Genomic DNA, 21,068 nt, shown 5'->3' with positions numbered 1-21,068 from the left:
TCAGTTCATGTAAGTCTCTCCAGGCCTTTCTGAAATCATCCTGCTGGTCATTTCTTATAGAACAATAATATTCCATAATAGTCATATACCACAATTTATTCAGCCAATCTCCAATTGATGGGCATCCACTCTGTTTCCAGTTTCTGGCCACCACAAAGAGGGCTGCCACAAACATTCTTGCATATACAGGTGCCTTTCCCTTCTTTAAAATCTCTTTGGGATATAAGCCCAGTAGTAACACTGCTGTTTCAAAGGTTATGCACAGTTTGATAACTTTTTGAACATAGTTCCAAATCATTCTCCAGAATGGCTGGAGGTATTCACAATTCCACCAAAAATGTATCAGTGTCCCAGTTTTCCCACATCCTCTCCAACATTCCGCATTATCTTTCCCTGTCATTCTATCCAATCTGACAGTTGTACAGTGGTATCTCAGAGTTGTCTTTATTTTCATTTCTCTGATTAATAATGACTTGGAGCATCCTTTCATATGGCTAGAAATAGTTTCAATTTATTTGTCTGAGAATTGTCTGTTCATAGCCTTTGACTATTTATCAATTGGAGAATGGCTTAATTTCTTATAAATTAGAGTCAATTCTCTATCTATTTTGGAAATATGGCCTTTATCAGAACCTTTGACTATAAAAATGTTTTCCCAGTTTATTGCTTCCCTTCTGATCTTGTCTGCATTAGTCTTGTTTGTACAAAAGCTTTTCAATTTGATATAATCAAAGCTTTCTACTTTGTGATCAATAATGATCTCTAGTTCCTCTTTGATCATAAATTCCTTCCTCTTCCACAGGTCTGAGAGGTAAACTATCCTATGTTCTTCTAATTTATTTATAATCTCATTCTTTATGCCTAGGTCATGAACCCATTTTGACCTGACCTTGGTGTATGGTGTTAAGTGTGGTTCAATGCCTAGTTTCTGCCATATTAATTTCCAATTTTCCCAGCAATTTTTGTCAAATATTGAGCTCTTATCCCAAAGGCTGGGGTCTTTGGGCTTGTCAAACACTAGGTTGTTAGAGTTATTGATTGTTGTATCCTTTGAACCTAACCTATTCCACTGATCAACTAGTCTATTTTTTAGCCAATAACAAATAGTTTTGGTAACCACTGCATTATAATATAATTTTAGATCTGGTACTGCTAGGCCACCTTCATTTGATTTTTTTTTTCCATTAATTCCCTTGAAATTCTTGACCTTTTGTTTTTCCATATGAACTTTGTTGTTATTTTTTCTAGGTCATTAAAATAGTTTTTTTGGGAGTCTGATTGGTATAGCGCTAAATAAGTAGATTAGTTTAAGTAGTATTGTCATCTTTATTATATTTGCTCACTCTATCCAAAAGTATTTAATATTTTCCAATTGGTTAGATCTGACTTAATTTCTGTGGAAAGTGTTTTGTAGTTTTGCTCATATAGTTTCTGATTTTCTCTTGGCAGATAGAGTCCTAAATATTTTATACTCTCGATAGTTACTTTAAATGGAATTTCTCTTTGTAACTCTGTTAGATTTTGCTTAGTGATATATAAGAATGCTGATGACTTATGTGGGTTTATTTTGTATCCTGCAATTTTGCTAAATGTGTGGATTATTTCTAATAGCTTTTTAGTAGAATCTCTGGGGTTCTCTAAATATACCATCCTATCATCAACAAAGAGTGATAATTTGTTTTCCTCATTACCTGCTCTAATTCCTTTAATCTCTTTCTCAACTCTTATTGCTGAAGCTAGCATTTCTAATACAATATTGAATAGTAATGGTGATAGTGGGCAACCTTGTTTCACTCCTGATCTTATTGGGAATGGTCCCAGTTTATCTCCCTTACATATGATACTTACTGATGGTTTTGATGCTACTGATTATTTTAAGGAAAAGCCCATTTATTCCTATATTCTCAAGTGTTTTTAGTAGGAAAGGATGTTGGATTTTATCAAATGCTTTTTCTGCATCTATTGAGATGATCATATGATTTTTGAATTTGTTTATTAATGTGGTCAATTATACTAATAGTTTTCCTAATAGTAAATCAGCCCTGCATACCTGGTATAAATCCTACTTGATCATGGTGTATTATCCTGGGGATGATTTTCTGTAGTCTTTTTGCTAATATCTTATTTAATATTTTAGCATCAATATTCATTAGGGAGATTGGTCTATAATTTTCTTTCTCTGTTTTCAACCTACTTGGTATCAGTACCATGTCTGTGTCATAAAAGGAATTTGGTAGGACTCCTTCATTCCCTATTTTTTCAAATAGTTTATATAGCATTGGGGCTTTTTGAACATAGTTCCAAATCATTCTCCAGAATGGCTGGATGTATTCACAATTCCACCAAAAATGTATCATGTCCCAGTTCTTTAAATGGTTGGTAGAATTCACATGTAAACCCATCTATCTGGTCCTGAGGATTTTTTCTTAGGGAGTTGATTAATAGATTGTTCTATTTCTTTTTTCTAAAATGGGACTATTTAATCAATTTACTTCTTTCTCCAAGACCTCCAACTGGGTGATTGGATCCTGACTAGAAAATTTCTTCATGGCTCTGCATTGGAACCCCGCTGGACCAGCCCTCACTAGGTCATCCTCTTCAATCTCTCAGCAGTGAAGGCATGGATCCATCATTCACATGTGAAGCCTTACCCTGATCCCAACATGCCTGTAGGACCCGGCTCAGAAAGATGGTGTTTTCATATCTTATCCCCTTTTATGGCCTGATCCTCCCTCTTGCTTCCCCTGCGCTATTGGGGAAGTTCAGCCACTATTCTCCCCATAGATATGTGTGGACCTTAATAAGAACTACTGAGGGGCAGCTAGGTGGCGCAGTGGATAGAGCACCAGCCTTGAATTCAGGAGGACCAGAGTTCAAATATGGTCTCAGACTCTTAACACTTCCTAGTGTGTGACCCTGGGCAAGTCACTTAACCCCAGTCTCAGGAAAAAACAAACAAAAAAAAAACAAAAAAAAAAAACAATAAGAACTACTGGGGGGAGGTAGAGGCCCAAAATGAGACTTATAGGCAGCCATGGTTCTATCAGGTCCTATGCCAGCTCTTGGGAAGGACTTGGGGTATCAGATTTTATATGGCAGGAAGAGATTTGGGAGCCCTACTCACAATCCAAATAAGGACCCTCCCGAGGGAAAACATCGCCATAGGCCCTACCTAATACACCTCCTCAGCCTCCACTCCCTGGAGGACCTCTGTCTCCCTATGAGACCTTTGTCAGCCCTTGATGGAATACACTGGCTGATAAACCTGACCAGCCCCACCCTTGCCACAAGCTGCTGACTCTGCCTGGAACTGCCCCCTCCCCTACTTTGTGGGCATAGGCGCCACCTGGGGGACAGAGGTCCACTCCATCCTGAATCTTTCACTCTCAGCTAAGGATCTGCCCCCAGAGTGCACCGCCCACATTCCCAGGTTAATTTTGGAAGGGGTGCAGGGTGAGGTAGGTGCATCAAGTTGGAAGGTTATAATCTGGAGTGTTTCCTGTACAAAAAGCACTGTGTAGTAGTTACAAGGTTACCCCACACAAAAATACTGTAAACTCCCTAATATGGACCCTGACAGGGTCCTACCTTTGCATGTACTATGGGATTAACCCCTTGTATCAATGAATTTTCTTTGGCCTTGGAAGAATCCCCAGAGCTTTGCCTGCTTGTGTACATGCTTCCTCAGGTCTATCTGTATTCTGAGGAAGGAGCTGAAGAACATTTTGATCTATTAGATAGGGCAAGGAAGGCTCTTTTATTCTCATGTCCCTTCTAGTGGGGTTGGAGATAGCAGGCTCCATGGTTGTGGGGACCACTGCCCAGATCCATGGTGACAGCTGTTAGCCCTGGGTTCCCAGGTGGACCAGGATTTAAAGGACCTGGAAAATCAAATAACCTTCTCGGAGAACTCCCTAAATTCCTTGGCAAAGGTGGTCCTACAAAATGGTCTGGGCCTAAATTTTCTCTGTCTTAAGCAAAGAGGGGTACCATGGCCCTCGGGGCAGCTTGCTATTTCTATGCTAACAACTCTGGGGTAATAAGAGAGTCCCTCTCAGCAGTTAGACAGCAGATCAAGGACCCAGAGAAGGTTCAACGCCAATCAATGTCTTGGTCCCAGTCACTTTTCAATTACTCCCCCTGGGTAACCTCTCTTGTGACCTCCCTGATAGGCCCCCTTATCCTATTTCTGCTGGATCTACTGATTGCCCCTTGTTTGATTGTTTAACCACATACTATCAGGAAGAGGATCCAGGCTGTTAAGTTGTTTGTTGCCAGTATCACTTACTCTCCCTTGGCCTCTGATGAGTCCAGTCTCTGAAGGTCTCAAGAAAAGGGAGGAGTGAAATGGAAAAGCACCCCAAATGGGACTATGAGAAATATAATCTTGAATCTTTGTAGTTAGTTTATTACTAGTTCTTCACCCCTTACTGCAGATGGTATTCTTACACCCCCAGATGGGCTGTCCTGAAAGACCCGAGACCTTGACAACCTGATAAGCTTAAAGAAATACTCCTTGCTGCTGCCTGAGAATGACCCCCTTAGAGTGATAACTTTTTTTGCCTCCTGTTTAAAATAGAAATTCCTTTATTATGACAAACATATCAAGAAACACTTTGATGTCTCTCTCTTCTTTCTATAAATATGTGGCCCCGAGGCACTCATTCGCTGACTTCCCTGTTCTGGTGGGGTACAGTCGCTAGCTAGCAATAAATGCTGTTAAAACTTCATTATTTTGGCTGCCCTGTTTTTCTCTCGCCTGGGTATTAGTTTAGCCCTTACTGATTCTTCCTGCTTGCCTATTTCTATACTTATCTTATTCCTAAGGTCACTGGGACTCCTCCACCAAGCTTGCTGATCGCTGTCAGTTGAGTTGTTTTATGCCCTGCTTTGCAAGGCCCCACATTTCTATGCCTCCACGTTTAGATGCCAAATGTCCTGCTTTCTAGAGCGCCCAAGTTGGGGTGACAAAACGTACTGTGCTTTCTAGAGCGCCCACACTGGGGGTGAAAAAACATACTGTTAGTGAAGGAGTGTTGAGGTGAGACTCCCAAGAATGGTTAAAATATGGAGTCCATTTATTCCAAGGTCTTCTCCCTTTATATACCCTAATACGCATATGCTAAGTATATACTGTACAAGTAGGACCAAATGAACAACTATGTAGTTTGCCACCTGGAATTACTCTGCTTCAGGTTATCAAGACAGATTATCACCACCTCCTGACTTCTCAGGAAAGCAGAGAGCCCTTAGGGGAGATGGGGAGCTGAACCAGACATTCCTAGTAGATTCCCTCTGGACTGAAGGGTCTTATACCTCACCCAGATTTCCCCCCACTATTTGTGGCCCTATGCAGAAATTTGACTTTCAAATACAAGATTCAAGAGAAGCATAAAAAGGTAATCAGAAAGGAGAATCATAAGAGACCTTAAAAAGGTTAATCTGCTTACATTCCTACATGGGAAGATATTTGTAATTAATAAGAACTTTCTCATTAGGACAGTTAAAAGGTATATACATAGACAGAGCACAATTGTGAGTTGAATATAAAGATAATATCTTTAAAAAATAAAATTAAGGGTTGAGAAAGAAAAATGCATAGGAAGAAGGGGATAGAGAAATAGAATGGGGTAAATTATCTGGCATAAAAGAGGCAAGAAAGAGTTTTTACAGAGGAGAGGAAGATAACAGAGGCATGGGGATTGCCTGAACTTTACTGTCATTGGAATTGGCGAAAAGAGAGAATAACATACACCCTAAGCTGGGTATAAAAATCTATCTTAATATACAGGAAAGTAGAAGGAAAAGGAAATAAGGGAAGGGGGGTACTGAGAGAGGGGAGGAAAGATGGGGGGAGGTAAAAGTCAGGAGTAAAACACTTTTGAGAATAGGATGAAAATGAGAGAAAAGGATAAACAGGAAAAGTAGAATGGAGAAAATATAGTAATCATATTTTTTTTAATTTTACAGCAAGTTTCTCTGATAAAGACTTTATTTCTCAAATATATAGAGAATAGTTAAATTTACAAAAATAAGAGCCATTCTTCAATTAATAAACGGTCAAAACATATAAACAGTTTTCAGATGAAGCAAAGCTATCTAGAATCATATTTTTTAAATGCTCTAAATTACTATTGATTAGAGAAATGCAAATTAATACAACTCTGAACTACCATCCCACACCTAATAGAAAAGCTGAGCCTCTAAAGCACTGTTAATGAAGTTGTATAATGCTTCAACTATTCTGTAGAGCAATTTGGAACTATGTCCTAAGAGCTATAAAACTGTGCATACCCTTTGTCCCAGCAATACTACTACCAGGTCTGTATCCCGAAGTGATAAAAGAAACCTATATGTATAAAATTATTTATAGCTCTTTTGGTGGTAGCAAAGAATTGGAAATTGAGAAGACATTCATTAGTTGGGGAATGGCTGAACAAGTTGTTGTATATGATATCATACAATAAGAAATGCAAGCAGAAGGAGTCCTACCAAATTCCTTTTATGACACCAGACATGGTATTGATATCCAAACCAGGTAGGTTGAAAACGGAGAAAGAAAGCTATAGACCAATCTCCCTAATGAATATTGATGCTAAAATCTTAAATAAGATATTACCAAAAAGACTCCAGAAAATCATCCCCAGGATAATACACCATGATCAAGTAGGATTTATACCAGGTATGCAGGGCTGGCTCAATATTAGGAAAACTATCAGTATAATTGGCCATATTAATCAAATTAACAAAAATCATATGATCATCTCAATAGGTGCAGACAAAGCATTTGATAAAATCCAACATCCATTCCTATTAAAAACACTTGAGAGTATAGGAATAAATGGACTTTTCCTTAAAATAATCAGTAGCATCTATTTAAAACCATCAATAAGCATCAAATGTAATGGGGAAAGATTGCAACCATTCCCATTAATATCAGGGGTGAAACAAGGTTGTCCACTATCACCATTATTATTCAATATTGTATTAAAAATGCTAGGTTTGGCATTAAGAGTGGAGAAAGAGATTAAAGGAATTAGAGTAGGTGGGGCAGCTAGTTGGGGAAGTGGATAGAGCACCAGCCTTGAATTCCTAGCTGTGTGACCCTGGGCAAATCACTTAACCCCAGCCTCAGGGGGGGAAAAAAAAAAGGAATTAGAGTAGGTAATGAGAAAACCAAATTATCACTCTTTGCTGATGATATGATGGTATACATAGAGAACCCCAAAGATGCTACTAAAAAGCTTTTAGAAATAATCCACACCTTTAGCAAAGTTGCAGGATACAAAATAAATCCACATAAATCATCAGCATGTTTATATGTCACTAACAAAGTCCAACGGTTAGAGTTACAGAGAGAAATCCCATTTAAAGTAATTACTGATAGTATAAAATATTTAGGAATCTATCTGCCAAGGGAAAATCAGAAACTATATGAGCAAAACTACAAAACACTTTCCACAGAAATTAAGTCAGATCTAACCAATTGGAAAAATATTAAATGCTCTTGGATAGGGGGAGCAAATATAATAAAGATGACAATACTACCTAAACTAATCTATTTAGCACTATAAAAATCAGACTCCCAAAAAACTATTTTAATGACCTGGAAAAAAATAACAACAAAGTTCATATGGAAAAACAAAAGGTCAAGAATTTCAAGGGAATTAATGAAAAAAAAAATCAAATGAAGGTGGCCTAGCTGTACCAGATCTAAAATTATATTATAAAGCAGTGGTTACTATTTGGTATTGGCTAAAAAATAGACTAGTTGATCAGGGGAATAGGTTAGGTTCAAAGGACAAAATAATCAATAACTCTAACAACCTAGTGTTTGACAAATCCAAAGACCCCAGCCTTTGGGATAAGGGCTCAATATTTGACAAAAATTGCTGGGAAAATTGGAAATTAATATGGCAGAAACTAGGCATTGATCCATATTTAACACCATACACCAAGATCAGGTCAAAATGGGTTCATGACCTAGGCATAAAGAATGAGATTATAAATAAATTAAAGGAAGATAGTTTACTTCTCAGACCTGTGGAAGAGGAATGAATTCATGTCCAAAGAAGAACTAGAGACCATTATTGATCACAAAGTAGAAAGCTTTGATTATATCAAATTGAAAAGCTTTTGTACAAACAAAACTAATGCAGACAAGATTAGAAGGGAAGCAATAAACTGGGAAAACATTTTTACAGTCAAAGGTTCTGATAAAGGCCATACTTCCAAAATAGATAGAGAATTGACTCTAATATATAAGAAATCAAGCCATTCTCCAATTGATAGATGGTCAAAGGATATGAACAGACAATTCTCGGATAAAGAAATTGAAACTATTTTTAGTCATATGAAAGGATGCTCCAACTCATTATTTTTTTTTTTATTTTTTTTTTGAGGCTGGGGTTAAGTGACTTGCCCAGGGTCACACAGCTAGGAAGTGTTAAGTGTCTGAGACCAGATTTGAACTCTGGTCTTCCTGAATTCAAGACTGGTGCTCTATCCACTGCGCCACCTAGCTGCCCCCCAACTCATTATTAATCAGAGAAATGCAAATAAAGACAACTCTGAGATACCACTATACAACTGTCAGATTGGATAGAATGACAGGGAAAGGTAATGCAGAATGTTGGAGGGGATGTGGGAAAACAGAGACACTGATACATTGTTGGTGAAACTGTGAATACATCCAGCCATTCTGGAGAGCAATTTGGAACTATGCTCAAAAAGTTATCAAACTGTGCATACCCTTTGAAACAGCAGCATTGCTACTGGGTTTGTATCCCAAAGAGATCTTAAAGAAGGGAAAGGCACCTGTATATGCAAGAATGTTTGTGGCAGCCCTCTTTGTGGTGGCCAGAAACTGGAAACAGAGTGGATGCCCATCAATTGGAGATTGGCTGAATAAATTGTGGTATATGACTATTATGGAATATTATTGTTCTGTAAGAAATGACCAGCAGGATGATTTCAGAAAGGCCTGGAGAGATTTGCATGAACTGATGCTGAGTGAAATGAGCAGGACCAGGAGATCATTATATACTTCAACAACAATACTGTATGATGATCAATTCTGATGGACGTGGCTATTTTCAACAATGAGATGAACCAAATCAGTTCCAATAGAGCTGTAATGAACTGAACCAGCTACACCCAGCAAAAGAACTCTGGGAGATGACTATGAACCACTACATAGAATTCCCAATCCCTCTATTTTTGTCCGTCTACATTTTGGATTTCCTTCACAGGCTAAATGTACACTATTTCAAAGTCCAATTCTTTTTGTTCAGCAAAACAACTTTTTGGTCATGTATACATATATTGATTTAATTTATACTCTAACATATTTAACATGTATTGATTGACCTGCCATCTAGAGGGAAGGAAGGAGGGAAAAAATTGGAACAAAAGGTTTGGCAATTGTCAATGTTGTAAAATTATCCATGCAAATATCTGGTAAATAAAAACTATTTTAAAAAAAGAAGAAAGAAAGAAAGAAAGAAAGAAAGAAAGAAAGAAAGAAAGAAAGAAAGAAAGAAAGAAAGAAAGAAAGAAAGAAAGAAAGAAAGAAAGAAAGAAAGAAAGAAAGAAAGAAAGAAAGAAAGAAAGAAAGAAAGAAAGAAAGAAAGAAAGAAAGAAAAGAAATGCAAGCAGGATGGTTTCAGAAAAATCTGCAAAGACTTACATTAATTAATGCAAAGTGAAGTTAGCAGATCTAGAAGAACTTTGTATACAGTAACAGCAAATATTGTATGATCAATTGTGAATGACTAAGCTATTCTCAGTAATACAGTGATTCAAGACACTTCCTTATGATGAAAAATGCTATCTATTTCCAGAGAAAAAATTGATGGTGTGTAAATGCAGAATGAAGCATACTTTTTCTTTAGTTTCTTTATTTTTCTTGATTTTTTGTCTGTTTTCTTTTACAACATGACTAACTTAGAAATATGTTTTGCATTATTGTGCATATATAACCTGTATCAAATTTCTTGTCCTATCAATGAGGGACAGTGGGGAGAACAGAGAGAATTTGGAATTCAAAAAAATTTTAAATAAATGTTAAAATTTGTTTTTACATGTAAATGGAGCAAATAAAATATTTAATTTTTAAAAATTGTTTAAAAAAGAAATAGATCCATCTTAACAGTAATAATATTATCATTTCCTGACAGAGAATTGATGGACACAAGGTAGAGACATACATTTTTGGACATAGACACTATGTGAATACATTTGCCTTCACAAAAAATTTTTCTTACCTTCTTTTTTGGGAGGAGGGGAGAGGAAGAGGGACACAGGAAGGGGTCAGAAAGTGCAATAGTAATGTCAAAGAAAAAAACCAGTCACTGAAAAAAATTTTAATGCAAAGAAAACAGAAGGAAGTTCAGAAGGAAGCACAGAAGACAAGTTTTGAAAGCAGTGTGTAGTATTTATCACATACCTTTCTTTTAAAGCAAACTATGAAATGAAGATTCACAGTTTTATATAAAATCCCCTTCTTGTATTCTATATGAATAGAAATTTTTTAGATGTTCATAATCAAGACATAAAAAGCCCCTGGGGTACAATTTTTAAATGATACAGAAATTAACATTCTTCTTGCCATAGTTGATGGTCTGAAGGTTACACTTATTCCCTAAATAACAATAGTTACATAATTTTAACAAACAAACATCATTTTACAAGATTTTTCTTAAGTTATTGCCTATCTTGGTGCTCTTTTATCTTGGTTTTCATCCTCCTTTTGAGGGTCCTTTTTTTTTTTTTTTTTTTTTAAGTGTCTGAGGTCAAATTTGAACTCAGGTCTTTCTGACTTCAGGGCTAGTGCTCTATCCACTGCGCCACCTAGCTGTCCCTAGAACCCTTTTCAAGGCAGGCACCATGCCAAAGTTCAGATCCCAGGACCTTTAGGTAATTTGCCCTTGGGTAAAGTAAATCTCCAGATACTCAGAGAGCACTGAGACTGTGCTGATGATAACTGAGCCTATCTCCTCTAGCTCCAGTCCAAGTCCAAATGGTAAACTACATATACATTGTCAAGTTTTGTCTCTGTACTGGATTTTGTGAGTAATTGTTTTTCCTCCTTGTAAGAAAGATCTCACTCTGGAGTGAGTGGGCAGAATATGACTATTACAAAAGATATTAATAAAATGTATCTTTTTAAATTTTTAACGAACTGGGTAGGGAGACCCTAAATTCTATCTGTAGTATTTCCCTGAACTGCCAGTTTAATAACCCTGTTTTATTAAACCTCACCATTTTATTTGACCATTCTCTCCCCTAAAAACCCCTGACATTTTGTTGGGGAGAAAAACAATGGAGGCTCAAGGAAGTTGAGACTTGTTTTTATTACTTTTTTTCCTTTTTTAAATAGAACACAGGATAGTTACTTCTCATATGTTTCTTTCTCTGAGTTTCTGTCAGTTTCATGTCCCAACTCTCATCTCTCTTTTTCATCCTTCACACAGTTGCCAAAATGATATTCCCAAAGCACAGGCTCAATCACTGCCATTTCCCTGCCCAAGAAATATTAATGGCTCCTTATTGCCACTAAAATAGAAGCCTTTGAAAACTAGCTCCAGCCTATCTACCAGGACTTGTTTCACATTATTCCCCCTTTTGTACTCTATGTTCGCTATGACTGGCTGTTCCTCACACATATGTAACCTATCACCAAAAGTCCTGCACATGGTACAAGAAGGCAGGGCAGTCTGAAGGTGAGCAATCCTTTCTCTGGCATTCTATACATTCTACTGGATTTTGTACTTGACCTGAGAACACACTACCCATAGGATTCCTGACATCAATGTTGGGAAGGGGCTTCTGAGGAGATGAGAAAGTAAAGTTAAACACAGAGAAACACGTACAAAATAAACATCTAATGAAGACAATTCAAGCATAATCTACATTCTGGACAAATTTCTCACTACTTTTCAAGCTTGGACTGGACTAGAGCCTCTCCTGTTACCTTTAGGATCAATTACCTGTTTGTTATTCAAAGTCTTTCATAACTTGACCCCTTCCTAACTTTCCAGTTATCTTTGATAAACCTTGTTCCTACACACAGTCCAACACTAGCTTTCCTGCTGTTCGTTTTAACAAGACATTTCATCTCTAAGATTCTTGTGCTTTTCCCCTCATGCCTAGAATTCTTTCCCTCTTTATTTTCTGTCTCCCAGCCCCCTTCAAATTCCAGCTAAAATCCCCACCTTATTACAAGGAATTGGTAATTCTGGTGCCTTCCTTCTGTGGTTGTTTTCAACATATTCTGTATACATATTGTTTGTAATATAACTGTTGGCAAGTTGTCTTCCCCCATTTGATTACAGCCTCGATGGCAGGGACTGTATTTTCCAGGCTTTGTATTCCCCAGAACTTAGCACAGTACCTGTATATGTTGAATAAATATTGTTGAAATATTGTAAAGACTCTGAAAGATTTAAAAACTCTGATCAACATAGTGGCTAGCCATGATTCTAGAGGATTCATAATGCTCTCTTCCTGATAGAAAAGTGAATGTCTCGGTACAGATTGAGACACATAGGGAGAGTGGCAGGAGAGAAATGGCAATCACGTAGATGATGTGAACAATTCACAAAGGTGTCCTTGTAGTCAGAAGGAGCTTAATTTCATGAAAGCATATGGGCCAAAGTGAGTCTAGTACCCAAGTGTAGTTGAGGGATATCATTTATAAATTGGAACTTAGGAAGAAAAGGAAATTGAGGGTAGGGTTCACATGATTAGTAGAAAGTTTGGTAATGGGGCACTAACAACTCCTTTTCTTCTTTCATGTAATTAAGAAGTGCTCATTGTTTTTGAGTCCAGGTGACAGCAACCCAGACTTTTGGGTGACAAATTAGACATCCTTGAAGGATAATTTACTAGGATAAAGATATCAGTCCCACCTTCCTTTCTTCATACACATTATCCAAGGTTATGTCACATCACTCACAATAGCTACATTTCTAAGGCAACTACCTCATTCCCAAGGTTGAGTAGCCTGGGTGTTTCTCTACTACTATTGGAAGTTCTATACTATATCACTAGTATTTGTTTTGTTTGAATATAGAGATTTATAACAGAGGTTTTGTTTTTCTTGCTTTTTCACTGTAGGGTAAGAGGGAGAGGAGATCTTCAGTTGAAAAATACAATTTAATTTTTAAAATGCTTGTTGATTTGACTACTTCCTTTTCCATTTCTGGAGAGACTCAAAATTATGCACCATGCTAGTCATTCCCTCATGTTAACTTTATTTCCTTCTGGATTGGGAGGCTTTTACTTTATTTTTAAAAGTTTACTATGTTTCTTAAGCCAGGAAATGATAAGCTGTTGATCTACAAAATTGCTAACTGTATACATTCTATTTAGTGTTCACATATTTGTAAAAGGAGATAACAAGAATGCTTCTTATTCTAGGGTTACGAAAAACTTTATCAGACGAAGCTGATAAAGGCCTTATTGATACAGATTGAGATGATTTGTGGTTATTAACCATTGATAGATAAACCAGGCATTCATTATTCAAATATTTCTATGGTGAGATAGTGAGGACCGCAAGCTGCAACAGAAGCAAACGATGAGCATTTTTACTTTTGATTTTCCTTTGGGAGAGTAGGTTACTTAGAAGAGGGAAAACACGCTGCTGGAGGAGTTTCTAGAGAAGCACCACAGGTAGGGAAAGCATGCTTAGTAAGTCTGCTCTCACTGAGTGACTGATATCTCATCTGTTATCGTTTCCCCATCTGCTTTCATGCCTATACACATTTTTTTGCACTGATTGTCTCAGATCTGGGACCTCTCTGCCAGTTGGAATGCCTGCTTCCCGTCAAGCTACATCCCAGCTTAGGTGCCATCTCCTACTGGAGGCCTTTCCTAATTATTACTGTTTTCTTCTCTCATCCATGGAATTCCCAGTCATGCATTTGTGTATATGGTCTTAGCCTCTCAATGGAATTTAGGCCCTTTGAACAGAGAGATTCTTATTTTAGACTTTGTCTCATACCTTGAGTATCTAGGAAGAGGCCAAAACAACCTTGTGAAGTAGGTGCTATTATTTTCCCTATTTTACAGTAGAGGAAACAGACAGAAATTAAGCAATTCGTTTCTTACCAACTATTATGGGATTTCTCTGACTGATTTCATCTTGCCCTAGGGAGGTCATTATTGGGACAACATCATCCCATTACCCTTGTTTCTCCATTGGCCGCTTATTGACCGTCACTGATTGGAAGATTGGGTCCCTAACTCCAAACCTCCATTTAAATAGAGCTCAATTCATCACTTCTCATCTAGCTGCACTTCTGTGGAAGTTCTCAGACTGACTTCTCACTCTCATTCTTTGAGGCCAGGGCCCATCTTTTTTCGTATTTCTCCCCCCAGCACTTCCCACAGTTGCCCGGCACACAGTAGGCCCTTAATAACTGAGTAACTGACTTGCCCAAGATCCCCCAGCTCGGAACTGTGTGATCCTGACTTCAGGCGGGGCTGCACCACCTGCTTATCTCCGGCTAGCGCCGTTTAGCAAGCAGCCGATACAATAATGGACGAATGCATGAATGAACGTATAAATGGACGCGTGAAATGATTTCATAAACGAATGCGTGAGTAAATGCATACGCGAATGCGCGGATGAATGCATAAATGCATCATGGAAGAACGAATGAATCCATCTCCTCTTTCCTAAAGCTGCACCGCTTCCTTTCCGCCGACAAGTGTGGTCGGTTACGTGACCCGCATCGTGGACCGCAAATTAAGTTTCCTAAATCTGAGCCAGCTAGAGAGAGGAAGAGCAGCTCGAGCCTCCGCGCTGCGAATTCTCCTCGGAACCCGCGCATCCAGAACGCCTGTCCTTCTTCCTCTTCTTCCAGGGACCTTAACGACTGCGTGCCTCTGGAGATGGGGCAGTCCAGTAGGCCGACGACGCCGGGGAGTTTAGCATCACCCACCCGCTCCCAGAAAAGAAGGGCTCCGCTTCCGTGCGAGGGTGAATAAGGAGACGCTTGCCAGCCCCACCCCCACGACCCGAGCGCCTCTGGCGGAGCGGCGGCGGCGGCGCCGAGGGAGTTAACTTAGCTGCCATTTCCCGGCCCAGCTCCCGCCCAGGTTACTGGAGGCTGGGCCCCGGCCGACCTCTCCCATTGGTCGCGGAGCCGGCACTGCACTGATTGGCCTGGATTTCGCCGAGAGGCTCTCCGTTTGGCTTGGAGTGGCAGCTCCGGCCTCCCCGGGGCTCCCTGGTCAGGCCGAGCTGCACTCGCCAGCAGCCTCTGAGTTGGGACGCGAGCCTGGAGACTCAATTCCGGATCCTGGGGGTTCCACCTGATGTTCGAGCGGGTCCATCTCCTCCGCGCCCCGGGCCAATTGCTGAGATCCCCGTCCGGACGCTCTCCCTTTCCCTCCGTGATCCCCTTCAGAGCGTCACAGTCCCCCTAGGCTCTCTCTGTCTCCGCCTGTCACTCACCCTCCTCCCTGGCTTTGGACCCTCTGTAACCTCCCTTCCTTGAGCCCGAGACCAGCAAGAACCCTTCCTGCGGTTAGGTGTCTCCTCCACCCCCCTCCTTCTGCATGCTTTTTCAGACTTTAGTGACTTATCAATCCCTACCCCCTTTGAGCTTCCTGTGCCCCACAGTCTTCCCATTTCTGTTTCCCTGACGCGTTTAAACCCGGTGCGATCGTGCCTCGCTGATCTCCAAACTCCAGAACTTCCTGACCCCTTGACTTCTAATCCTTTAATACTCAATACTTCCTTCCGATCCTCAGAACTTGAGCCTTTCCTCACATCCACCTCCCTCCTTCCTCCACACTCCACAGCCCACTAAGCCCTCAACACTACCTTCAACCCAGCATCTACCCTTTGGCGACTTCTTGACTTCTGGTCCAGCTTCTACAGCCTGCCTGGAGCCATGGACTTCCTGCTGAGTGGCCTGGCCGCCTGTGGAGCCTGTGTGTTCACCAACCCCTTGGAAGTGGTGAAAACCCGAATGCAATTGCAGGGCGAGCTCCAGGCACCAGGCTCTTACCAGCGACACTACCGAAATGTCTTCCATGCCTTCTTCACCATTGGGCAAGTGGATGGGTTGGCTGCCCTGCAGAAGGGCCTGGTCCCTGCCTTAGTATACCAGTTCTTAATGAATGGGATAAGGCTGGGGACCTATGGACTGGCAGAGGCTGGGGGTTATCTCCTTGATTCCAATGGGAACCACAGCCCTGGTCGTAGTGCTGCTGCTGGGGCCCTTGCTGGAGTTATGGGTGCCTACATAGGGAGCCCCATCTACATGGTAAGGATTGACCAGCTGAGGGAAGTCCTGTCAACTAGGTTGTGTATAAAAAGGCCTTGGGAGGCTTTGTAAGAGTGAGGAAGGTCATGAAAATGATCAAAACGTAGTTTAGATTAAGAAATTTTATCTAAAGCCAAACCCTTATAATGTGAAGTCACAGGAAAGAGCATAGGAAGTTCCCAGGAGAGGATGTAGAAAAGTATCAAGAAAAAGTAATGGAAGAGGAATGTAGCTATCACTGTGGGGGGCTTGAAAACGTTAACTGCTTGGAATGGCTTTAGTGGAATAAGGGTACATCAGGAAAGAACTAGAATAATTCGGGGGTATGAAGTCCCAAAAGGTCTCCAAGGCCTTAGTGTTGGGAACAAGTACATTAAAAAGAGGTTGGAGAAAATCAAAGATTCACAGTTCAGTAAAAGGAAAGTTAGCATTTGATTCCTGAGTTTGTGAGGACATCTCTACAGTGCAGAGCATAGCATCCTGGGGCAAACTATAAACATTATCACAAGTAGTTTTCAAGCTTGTCCCCATAGTCTGCTAGAGAAGCTGGACACCTAGGTCCCTTTAGATCGTGTGCTAAGGTCTGGATACTTGGGTTTCACCTATCCTTATGTCTTCCATAGATCTTAGAAAATGTAAGTGGTGATTATATTTCCCATTCCAAAGGGACCAGGGAGGTGTAGAAGTAATGAGGTATCTATTTAATGCTAGATCTTCTGGGACTGAAGCCAAGGAACACAGAGTCCCATGACCAATTTATTTTGTGGGAACAACAATAATTATCAGATTAAAGGATTTGCTTCCTTAGCTACTCTCATGAGAGTAGGGGCCAAGCACCTGGGTTCCTGAAGAAAGTGGGGGGAAGGGTACCTGGGTCTTGGGCAAGTGACACCATCCCCTTCTCCCAGGTGAAGACACATCTGCAGGCGCAATCAGCCTCTGAGATTGCAGTCGGGCATCAATATAAGCACCAGGTGAGGGATTCACCATCCACCCACCCCCAGTGCCCCTGTCCATTCTGTCACCAGACTTTCTTCTTTCCCCTTCTGATTGCCCCTCTTGAAAACACCTCAAAATCCACTCCTGACCTTTTAAGTCCAGCCACTGAATTTCCTCATTATATGACCAATTCATCTTGCTTTCCATTGATATGTTTTAGACACATATCCTTCATCCTCTTTTTCTTGACTCCCACCATGCTCCCTGACCCCAGTATTCTTTCTTCTCCCTTGAGAATTAAGGAATTAATAGTCACCATGAAAATTGAAGGGCTTCATTTTGGTTCTGGGTTTCTCTGGGGTTTGGTACCTTGGCAACTAAGGGATGAACTTAAAGAGCCCATGGTCACTTTTGTTGAAAGGTCTTTGTAAACCCTGAAGGCAGAATTGTTCTGGTAACTGAGCTCTGCTTCCTCCTTCTCCCACCAGGGCATGTATCAAGCACTATGTGTGATTGGAAGAAAGCAGGGCCTGGTAGGCTTATGGAGAGGGGCAATTGGAGGACTCCCTCGAGTTATGATTGGCTCTTCCACGCAGCTCTGCACCTTCTCATCCATCAAAGATCTTGTGACCCAGTGGGAGGTATCACTTGGTGGGGAGTGGGCAAGGTCATTTGGGACTGGGAGGAGGGGAGCCACTACCAATTCATCCTTAACTGCTGAAAGACACCACCAAATTTGGCCCTGGCATCGGGAAGATACTACCTCCCAAATATGAGGAAACTGGGTAGGCCATAGGGAAATGGGAGGGCTTGGGTTGCTCTTGTACTGTTTTTTAATCTATTTTCCCCCACTCCTATCTCCTACTGCACCAGGTATTTCCACCACAGAGCTGGAAAGTGGCTTTGACTGCAGCTATGGTGAGTAGCCTGGCTGTTGTTGCCGCCATGACACCCTTCGATGTAGTCAGCACCAGACTCTACAACCAACCCACAGATGCCCATGGCAAGGTGAGAGGGGGTTAGGTTAAGAAAAAAATTAAGAGTATCATATAGTAAGAACCTGATAAGGGTGGGAGTAGTCAAGAAGGTGAGCCAGCTGGGGAGGTCATGGGGAGGCAAAAGTGGGATGACATTAGTCCATTATGTAATCCCCTTTCCCATGTCCACCCCACCCAGGGACTGATGTACCGGGGACTACCAGATGCAGTGATGCAAACAATTCGGACAGAGGGCATTTGGGGCATGTACAAAGGCATGGGCGCTTCCTACTTCCGCCTTGGCCCCCATACCATCCTCTCACTCTTCTTCTGGGACCAGCTTCGAATTCTTTACCAGAAACACAATCAGTGACCCTTTCCAACTCCAAATTTTCCCACAACACACTCCCATCTGGGAAGTTGCTCTTCTCCCCCCTCCATCTGATATTTCCTGGACCATTCCATATTTTTAGGTCCTAATGATTGATAATCACTTTCCCCCTTGATCTGATATTTCCTGGACCCTGTCATACTTTTAAGTCATAATGATTGATAATCTTTTAAGTCACTCCCCCCTTTTTCTCAGGGTTGATTCACTATGTGGGGCACTCCCATCCTGCCATCATTCATGCCATAATGTGCAGCTTGCTTAAAACCTCTCACCCTTACTCTCAGGGTTGAATCAAAGGGATACTTTCTCCTTCCCTGGACTGCTAGTTTCCAGTTCCCGTGCACAGCTTTAAATGTCGTCCTCTAAAAACCAAAGGGAATTGGAAGGACTATTCTTCATCCCTGCCTCCAGATTCAAATTGTATAAACTCTTCTTCTCTCTCCCCTACACCAAAGCCACAGAGATTGCATTGGTATAAAGCAAGTTTATTTCTGCAAAGGTGGTGCCTTATGTCTGTATGTGGAGCAGGAATATGGGGGAAACCCCAAACATCAATCCCTTGCTTCTGTTGTGGAATCCAGACATCTAGACACCAACAGCAGAGGGGCAGTTCAGGATCTTTCCCGGGGGCCAAAGATGCTGGGGTCCAGGAGAGTCAGGGAAGTCACTAGCCTCTCAAAGTCAACCAGTGTCCAGGGCGGTAGACATTGAGCTTCGTTGCCCTGGGCTGGCCTACTCCCAGTGCTGCAGAAGAGAGTAAAGATTACCGAGGGAAAACAGGCATTTTTACCTGCTCCCACACCCCCAGTTCCTCCTCCCTCCTTTCAGATCCTCCAGCAAGAATTCTCCCACAGCTCCCCTCCCCCCGCCCCTTCCCAATCCTCCTTCAGGGACCCAATCATCTAGCCCAAACACTCCACCCACACCGAATTTACATGGGCTCATTGAAGGTCAGCAGGAGGTCAGTCCCGTACTGGGGCAATCGGAATAAGGCCAGGTGTAAGACCACATCCTTTTCATTCTGAGGAGGGTAGCAAAATGTCAGAGCTGCCCGGGACCCCCGAAGATCACTCACGTGAAAAGCTCTGCCCAGTTAGTCCTTTTGTCAGAGCGGGATTTCGAAGCCCTTTTTCCTGAACTCCACTCCGGCTTTTCCTTCCATCTCCTCTCCCCTCCCGCCCTCGAGCTTCCCGCAGAGTTTCCACCTCCCCCTTCTCCCGCAGGTTACTCCGCTACCCCAATGCCCTCACCTCCTCATTCTCCTTGGCCATACGCTGCCGACCGCAGAGGACCCAGGCATCACGGCAGCCCCCAAGGGAAAGAGTGTTGGGGGCGAGGGGCTGCACAGCCTCTATTTGCTCGCCCCCCGACACTTGCACCCCTCCCAGAGCCTCGAAGTGGTACCTAAATGGGAAGGGGGGGGGAAGAAAAAGGGGGAAGAGTACTGCAGTTTCAGACACACCCACACTGAGGATGCCCGTTGGCCACGCCTCCTCCAACTGGGACTCGTATCAGCTTCCCATTGGCCAGGAAGATTGCCCCCGCCCCCACCCCCGCCCTCGGCGAAGGTTCTCCGCTCACCGCGCGGCCGCTTCTCCTTGCACGTGTGCCTGCAGCTCCAGGAGTTCCACGATGAGACTCTGCTCCGTCCCGCGGTGGCAGAAAACTTCCTGGTTGTCCGGTACCGGCCGGAAATCACTGAGGGACAGAGGCCGGGGCTGAGCACCCTAACTCCCCACCACCCTTTCCCCCACAGTCCCGCCCCACCATATCCGGCAGTGACCCTCCTACCTCACGTCCAGAGCCCCCGGGGGAAGGGTGATGGAGAAAGCTCCCCCGAACAGCGGGTGGTTTCGTTTGGGCTCCATAGACGGGTCTGTAACCGAGCGGCGAGAGAAGGGGAGACGTTTGTGAAGCAGTAATGCATTTAATCTTCCCTTTCCTCGCCTACGCCTGTGGTCAGAAAGGCGGGGTGGGGAAGGGGGGGGCTGGACACGTGTTCGCTCATGCTCTGAGGCACCTCGTTTTTTCCTTACCTGGTTCTTGGTTCTTCCTTAGTTCTTGGACCCTTTAACGTCTGACCCCGCCCCCCCACCGCGCCACCCAATGGGTGCCGGTGCCTCTTTGGGGGAGTCCCCCTCCCTGTTCTGCGGGGCTAAACTCTGCCTAAAAGATGTCGAGGACGTGGTGGGGTCAAATATCTTGCCCAACGACCAATGGGAGGGAAGAGCGGGGTCTCTGGTTCTGTGACGTATGTGGCAGGTTGCCTGGGCTAGCCACTCACGGCCCGGCCCTTGTCTCAAAGAGGCCCACAGTGAGATAAAAAAGGCTGTGGGAAGTCGGAAGCGGATAGAAGAAAGGACCCAGTCTCGGATTGAATTGTCTGTGTTCTCCAGTGGTTGAGGACTGGATCCCGGTGCCCCCTCCCTCTATCCTTTCCTCGGGGTGGGAATAGTATCTAGTTTTATCAATTAATCT

At 42.2% G+C, this 21,068-nt stretch overlaps 2 protein-coding genes across 2 annotated transcripts; one reads left to right on the top strand and one right to left on the bottom strand.

Moving 5' to 3' along the window:
- The first annotated feature begins 14,518 nt into the window (after positions 1 to 14,518).
- Positions 14,519 to 19,088, top strand: SLC25A35 (solute carrier family 25 member 35). The gene is made up of 5 exons (XM_074311904.1): positions 14,519 to 16,283; positions 17,192 to 17,257; positions 17,711 to 17,863; positions 18,096 to 18,230; positions 18,399 to 19,088. Exons 1-5 carry the CDS (start codon positions 15,909 to 15,911, stop codon positions 18,570 to 18,572), a joined length of 903 nt encoding a protein of 300 aa, XP_074168005.1. The 5' UTR covers positions 14,519 to 15,908; the 3' UTR covers positions 18,573 to 19,088.
- Positions 19,060 to 20,815, bottom strand: RANGRF (RAN guanine nucleotide release factor). Its single transcript, XM_074311905.1, has 6 exons — positions 20,627 to 20,815; positions 20,382 to 20,466; positions 20,172 to 20,288; positions 19,841 to 19,994; positions 19,526 to 19,611; positions 19,060 to 19,334 (listed from the first exon to the last, which is right to left on the bottom strand). Exons 2-6 carry the CDS (start codon positions 20,456 to 20,458, stop codon positions 19,202 to 19,204), a joined length of 567 nt encoding a protein of 188 aa, XP_074168006.1. The 5' UTR covers positions 20,459 to 20,466; positions 20,627 to 20,815; the 3' UTR covers positions 19,060 to 19,201.
- Positions 20,816 to 21,068: the final 253 nt, after the last annotated feature.

This window comes from Sminthopsis crassicaudata, chromosome 4 (genome assembly GCF_048593235.1).
Source record: "Sminthopsis crassicaudata isolate SCR6 chromosome 4, ASM4859323v1, whole genome shotgun sequence".
NCBI classification, from domain to species: Eukaryota; Metazoa; Chordata; class Mammalia; order Dasyuromorphia; family Dasyuridae; genus Sminthopsis; species Sminthopsis crassicaudata.
The sequence above is the reverse complement of the archived record's forward strand: the minus strand, read 5'-3'. Positions and strand labels throughout refer to the sequence as shown.